Source organism: Sinocyclocheilus anshuiensis, unplaced genomic scaffold, assembly GCF_001515605.1.
Source record: "Sinocyclocheilus anshuiensis isolate Anshui unplaced genomic scaffold, SAMN03320099.WGS_v1.1 scaffold1155, whole genome shotgun sequence".
Lineage (NCBI taxonomy): Eukaryota > Metazoa > Chordata > Actinopteri > Cypriniformes > Cyprinidae > Sinocyclocheilus > Sinocyclocheilus anshuiensis.
Genome location: NW_015542398.1, coordinates 752,114 through 759,303, shown reverse-complemented (window position 1 = coordinate 759,303; position 7,190 = coordinate 752,114). Strand labels below are relative to the sequence as shown.

The following is a 7,190-nucleotide window of genomic DNA, read 5'->3' as shown; positions in this document are numbered from 1 at the left end:
ATACAGAGATTGCTGTTAGCTGTTAGCTAAATGCATGCAACATGGCAAATCAAAATATTTTTCACCTATAGGTGCAAAACATTTTTTTTTTTTTTTACTTGGATTTCAGCTGCGTAACAAGAACATGACCAGTTTAAGTTTATAGGACAACTAAACTACCAATTTAAACAAAAATTTACCGTCAACTGCAGACGTTGCATCCATCGATTCCGCCATGTTTCTCATTGACACGCCCCCAACTCGGAAACTCGGGGCTTAAAGAAAATTTCTAGTTTCCCCACTCGTAATAACGACTTTGTGGTGGCGTTCATGTGCGTTCAACTCGTAAATACGATATATCCGACATGACTTGAACGCACCATTAGGCTACCCTTATAGGAAAACGTATTAAAATACTATTGTCGGTGGATTTCGCTAAATAAATAATTAGGTTGTTTAAGCCAGCTAAACTGGTCAAATTAAAAAGTCATCTTCAAATCCACTTCAACAAAACAGTTGTCTGTGGAGGTATGCATATCTTGAGTTGTTTGTTTAATATATGTACTCACAATATATTATTGCATAATAGTTTGCCTGTGTACTTATTTATTTATTTTAGGCTATACTATACATTTTTGCAACCAATTATTGGTGTGATTATTTAGTTGTTAAATAAGGAACAAGTAAGTTTTTTTTTGTGCTATTTACAGGAAGAATGTTCTTATTTTTTTGTTGTTTTCCAGTACATCTTGTCTTGGGAGCACCCGTTCGATTTTACATCTGTAAGTAGTTATCAGTTAAAGTAATTGACCTTTATGTTGTTGTAACAGTTGATATTTAAAGATTTCTCTATGTTTGTGTCTTCCAGTGTGACATTCCAATCATACGGAGACGGTGGACTCTTATTCTTCTGGAGAACTTTGGAGATTTCTCTGAAAGGTACTGGACATTTCCTCCAGCCTACCATTACATTTGCACCCCCTTCTGACCAATTTGAAATGAACCAAAATACATGTATATTTCAGTGTCTCTCCACATCACCGTAGCGCCATTTTGTAGAATATGAGCTGAACGCAAGCTGCGTACGCTCTTCTGTGTCAGCGGCGCTGTGTGGGTGCACTGTTTTCTTTCAAATCAAAGCGTAAATACACGCAGAAAACGTATCCTTGTGGCGCGGCTGACACAGTATAGCGTACGCAGTTTGCGTTCAGCTCATAGTCTACAAAATGGCGCTATGGTGATGTGGAGAGATACAGAGGAGAGAAATTGTTGAATAAAGTCGTTATTTTTGTTTTCTTCGTGTACAAAAAGTATTCTCATCGCTTCATAACGTTACGGTTGAACCATTGATGGCAGATGGACTATTCTGACGATGCTTTTCATACTTTTCTGGACCTTGACAGTGTAATTTACTTGGCAGTCAATCGGACAGTCACAAGTGATGGCAAGATGGACTATTCTGACGATGCTTTTCATACTTTTCTGGACCTTGACAGTGTATTTTACTCGGCAGTCTATGGGACAGTCACAAGCCTCCCGGTTTTCATCCAAAATTAAATTGTGTTCCGAAGATGTACGAAGCTTTTACGAGTTTGGAACGACATGGGGCTATTAATTAATTAGTGATTAATGACAACATTTTCATTTTGGGGTGGAATATCCCTTTAATTAAAACAGCTATTAAAGGGGTCATATGATGCAATTTAAATTTTTCCTTTCTCTTTGGAGTGTAAGAGGACGATATCTGCTTTGTCATGCCTAGAGCTGATCCATGCTAGTCGCTGAGGGGAATACATCAACAACATGTGGTTGCCGCAAGCCCGCCGGTGTTGTGCCCCTGCCAGATTATGCACCCCCTCCTTGAAGTCGCTACTTGATTGCCTAATCCCAACCCCACCTAATCCTAAACCTACCAGTACTAGGGGGTGCATAATCTGGCAGGGTGCAAATTTCGGCACTACACGTGAAGTGAAGTGACGTGACATGTGCGTGCCTTGCTCAAGGGCACCTCAGTCGTGGTATTGAAGGTGGAAGAGTGCACTGTACATTCACTCCCCCCACCTACAATTCCTGCCAGACCTGAGACTCGAACTCACAACCTTCGGGTTAACCATTAGGCCACGACTTCCCCCGTACACCGGCTGCTCCTTCGTCGAATCTGCCGGCCGTTCCTCACTCTAGCCCGCCGGCCTCCGCTCACGGGATAAAGGAAATAAAGGTCGTCATCTGTATAATATACAAAAACAAGGTGGTTTAGTTAGAATTAGTTATGGCAACAGAAAGGAAGATACGGTAATTTCTCGTCTGAGAATTGGTCATTCTGCCCTCAACAAATTACTTCAAATGATAGGGAAACATGGTTCTGGTCAGTGCAATAAATGTGGACTTCCAGAAACTGTAGAGCATGTAATAATCAATTGTATGGCATATGAAAGGGAAAGAATTCAATTAAAAAACGATTTAATTTCTGTTGGCATAAATTCTTTAACTTTGCAGAATATACTTAACAGTTCTTACAAAGGATATGAAGCTCTTGTTTTTTGGGTTTTTGTTTTTTTGAAAGCAACAAAGTTATATAAGAAAATATAGAAAGGTAGGGTAGGTGGTATTAATTTTTTGTTCTCTCTCCTGATATCAATGCCTCACACTCCATCCCAGTAGGTGACGGAATATGCACCAAAGCTGGTTTGCCAACCGCCATTAAACGTCAAAGAAGAAGAACTGTTCAATTTGCAAAACAGATAGGGAAGTGTATGCATACATGTATGTTCACTGCGAACTCTGAAATAAAAAATGTATGGGCATTTCCTTGCATACTATTTATCCCAAGTAAAATGAAAGAACTCCATTTCAAAATTGCTCATAGATACTACCCTTGTAATTTATTTTTGAGCAGATTTTCTGAGAATATATCCTCAATGTGTTCATTTTGTAATACTGATGAAGAATCTATTCTACATCTGTTTTATCATTGCCCATTCACCAAGTCTTTTTGGTCAGAAGTTTCCATGTAAATTTTTTCCTGCTGTAACAAAATGATAGAAATAACAGAATCTATCATTTTTTTGTCAGATTTTCATTCCAAAGACATTAATCTGGAACATATTGTTTTATTGCTGTCTTCTGGGTAAATTTCACCTTCATAAAGCCAGAACCATTCATTGCAAACCTAACTTTAGAATGTTTTCATCTGATATAAGTCCCTTTTTACTTTTTTTAAGAATATGTCAAATCCTTTGAACTTAAAGGCTTCTAAAACTTTTAACATTCTTGAGTAAGCTATCTTTAAAAGACTTTCTTTTCTTTCTTCTTTATCATTGGTATATTTTGTTAATTTGTGTAGCTTATCCAACTTCATGTGATGATGTCCATTTGCCCCGTTACTTCATAACTGTTGTTATGCTTTCAATTGCAATTAAAAAAAAGGAAGAAAAAAAATACATATATGTTCACAGTCCCATGTCAAAGTAAGAGTCCTTCTCATAATAAGAGCCTCTAGTTTACATACTGGTAAAAAAAATGTATAGCCCGAATGCACTAAGTCGCTTTGGATAAAAGCGTCTGCTAAATGCATAAATTATTATTCATTATTAAACTATTAGTCACAGAGCCTCACAGTGACACCTCCCCAAAAAAAAAAAAAAACTGCATAAAACATGCTTTCCACTTTTTTTCACATGCTCCTTTCAGTCACAGCATATGTTGATTCCTTTCTAAATATATACTCACTTGACAAAAAAATTTGCGTAGATCAAGGGAGTTAAACCCCACTCTTCCCTATAAACAATTTTACAATGAAATGTATAAAAGCATAAAAACACATTTCTCTCTGCACTTGTGGGTTTAAATCACTTTAACCTTTTAAAGCTGAGAGTCCAATAAATGCAAATCATTTAAAAGGCTGGGCTCCTCTTCCTGAACGATAGAGATGAAGAGATTTTTCACAGTGACGCTGCTTTTACGCACTTTGCTGCAGATCTCTCTCATGCTTTCTTCTTTAGTTGAAGTCGGATGTGTGATTTTAGAATACATTTCTTCATTAATGACCTGCTTCTGAAGCAGTTTGTCTGCAATGCCGTTCACATTCTTAACACTTTTAATAAGAGCACACCAATTTCTATCGAAAAACCTAACTTTATCAAAGTTGATAGACCCTTGTGGTTTTGTTTGTATTTCTCCACGTTGGAACAAACTAGACTCGACTTTGCTTGCAATTGTTTCGGCTAATTCTTCTTTCCAAATTGTTGCAGTCCAAACTGATTTCTGATCATCCACTCGACTGAGAGTCATATTGATGTCATTGACCACAGGATGTTTGACCTTGAAGAAGTTTGGCTCGATGTCACCTCTTAGTTTGATTGCTTCGGGTTGGACAGAAGCTCCAGGAACCTCAAGACTGTGTTGTTTCATCATCCGCAGTGGGGTTTCAGGTCTTGGACATTTGACTGGTTGACTCGATTTTTCCTCAATCTTAATTTTTTCTTTAAAAAGTAAATCTGATGGGAAGAAATACACATGGAGAATGATGGGGTTCTTTTGTGTCATGAAGATCAGTAGATCACAGTGCACTTTCACTGATATCCTTAGTTTTATAAGCACTGTTTTAGGAGAAAAAGATGGTTGGAGTATTTTGGCATGAAAACGAGTCAACTCCACTGATTCCAAGGATATTCCCTCTTCTTCAACACTGAGGACCTTTATATCATCTTTAAGAGAGGGGTCTGACTCTGCTAAACAGGCGTAATGAGGCAGATGGGCCTCCTCCAGTTTCCCTGAGATCACGGTCACATCAATCACAGGTCCAATTCTCTCACACTGAAGCCTCTCCATCTCTGCTCTGAGGAAACGTCCATCCACTGCACGGTACTGGAGAGTGACGTCACCAGCACAGACCCATCGCATTCTGGTCCTGCTGCACTCGAATCGACCTGCCGGAGTGCTGATCCTGAACTCTGACCCTCCTTCAACTGTACAGACTGACGGCTCCACCTGAACCCACTGATCAGAATCACCAATGTGAACACAAGACTGACACACTGGGAGCGGCTGAAGATTCAGTCTAGACGGTTCAGAGATGTTCAGCCTAGAGAACAGAGATAGCAGTGATAAATAAAATGACTTAATGTATAAAAGATAAACACGTGAGACTATAAAATCATCTCACTCTTCCAGCTCTTTCAAAATGTTTGGTTTGAATTTAATCTTCACTTTCTCGTTACAGCTGTGACTCCAGTCCTGTTCTTTGCACTGGTCAGTGTGTTTACTGCACTTCCTCCTTGAGAAAGATGGAAGAAACCAGAATAAAAATGCAAAATATATCACCAATATGTAGCTTAATCTTTTGCAATAAACAAGAAACCATGATATTGTTAGATTTGTATCAATATGGTGACTATTTCAAATTTGTCAGTTGGTGACCCAACAATGGGGACTCTAGAAGCTCTGCTCTAATATATATATTTATATCACATACCCTTCAATGATCACAGTGCAGTTTGGATCCTTCAGTGATTCATACAGTAACTCGAGTCCCTTCTCCAGCAGCAAACCAGTGACACTGACACTACAATATTAATGTTACACAAACATCAGTAAAAAAAGATTTGTCATAATAACATGCTATTAAAACGTGTTTTGCACTGCTTTCATTGCAAAACACTGAATTCTTTAATTATAATTAGAGACTGTTCAGTCAGAGTCATACTATTGTATTATTAAACAGAAGCTCCTTGATGCTGACTGGTCAATAGTTGTTTTATTTACAGTGAAAAATTAACAAAAAAGTTGATGATCCCCATTGACTTCCGTAGTATGGAACAAATACTTTTGAAATCAATTGGGAACATCAACTGATCGGTTACCACATTTTTCAGAATATCGGCTTTTGTGTTTTGTGTTTTTGAGAAGAAAGAAATTCATATAGGTCTGGAGCAACTTGAGGGTGAGTAAATGATGACAATTTTCATTTTCATCTCTTGAAACGTCAAATAACATTGTGGGGCCATTGTACCTTATATCAGAGGACATAAATCAGTTTCATGGATAAAAGCAAATAATCTTACCTAAACTGCTGTAGGCTGGTGCAAGTCTGGACGAGGGAAATTATCCGAGAAGCCCAGCTCTTATTCAGACTGACCACCTTCAGATGCAGTGTCTTCAAACCCACAGAGTGAAATGAAGACAGCAGCAAACTGACATGCTCATCAAGAGCTGAAGAGCTGCAGAAATTGATAATTACATGTATGAATAACATTAAAGCTACTGATTAGATAAATAGCAAATTATGGCAAAATTGAATATTGTTCTTACTCTTCTGCTACTTTTCCTGTCTTGCTGAGTCTCTGTAAGAAGAGTGTCCAGTCAGTGCTGGATATCTCTGATTGTGGACATGTAAGACTGATGTTTAAGACTGCTGGAAGTGACAGATTCTTCTCTGAGGAGTTCAAAGACAAACTGAAACAGACCGAGAAACAGAAACATCGTACACTCACTATGAATGATAGCCACAGTGTTCTTGATCCGGACATAAAAATCGCATAACTGTATGTGCAAACGTTTCTTACAAAACATCTCCATGAATGACTGACAGGTCAAGTGACAATCTGGGACTCTCAGCACTGTATTCATCCTCCTGAACTCTACCAAGTCAAAAGAACAGATAACTTATCAAACAATTCTTTTGAATACATTAATTTATTAGTTATTCAAATATTTTTATGGCTGTATTTGAAGTAGGATGTTTTAATTACTTCAGTTCTTTTAAGATTTTTGATTCACCAAGAATCTGGATAAAGCCTCCGACTTCTGACAGGTGCTCCACTGATAACCTTGAGTTAAAAACAAAAAGTAATTTAGAAATTAAATGTTTTATTAAAGGAGACATATTATGCCCCTTTTTACAATATGTAATATAAGTCTCTGGTGTCCCCAGAATATGTCTGTGAAGTTTCAGCTCAAAATACTCCACAGATCATTTATTATAACATTTTGAAAATTTCCGGGTCTGTCTCTTTAAATGCAAATGAGCTGCTGCTCCCCGCCCCATTTTCCAGAATAGAGCTGCACCATTATAGCTTGGACTTGCTAAAAACATCTGTTTTGGTTCTGATTATCATGTTTATCGCACTGAAATCATGCGTTTTAAACCATATGAGTTTAAACTTCTAATATACTGTTTTCTGAGCGCACACATCCGAAGCACACGGACAGAA

At 37.9% G+C, this 7,190-nt stretch overlaps 1 protein-coding gene across 1 annotated transcript in view; it reads right to left on the bottom strand.

Moving 5' to 3' along the window:
* Positions 1-2,661: 2,661 nt before the first annotated feature.
* The window catches only part of LOC107692874 (NACHT, LRR and PYD domains-containing protein 3-like), a 17,502-nt gene continuing 12,973 nt past the window's right edge, over positions 2,662-7,190 (bottom strand). The window contains exons 6-12 of the mRNA XM_016492076.1: positions 6,729-6,806; positions 6,543-6,617; positions 6,289-6,432; positions 6,042-6,197; positions 5,453-5,542; positions 5,144-5,254; positions 2,662-5,062 (exon numbers count right to left, since the gene is read on the bottom strand). Of these exons, the coding sequence (XP_016347562.1) occupies positions 3,841-5,062; positions 5,144-5,254; positions 5,453-5,542; positions 6,042-6,197; positions 6,289-6,432; positions 6,543-6,617; positions 6,729-6,806 (1,876 nt within the window). The 3' untranslated portion in view covers positions 2,662-3,840. The remainder of the gene's footprint in view (positions 5,063-5,143; positions 5,255-5,452; positions 5,543-6,041; positions 6,198-6,288; positions 6,433-6,542; positions 6,618-6,728; positions 6,807-7,190) is intronic.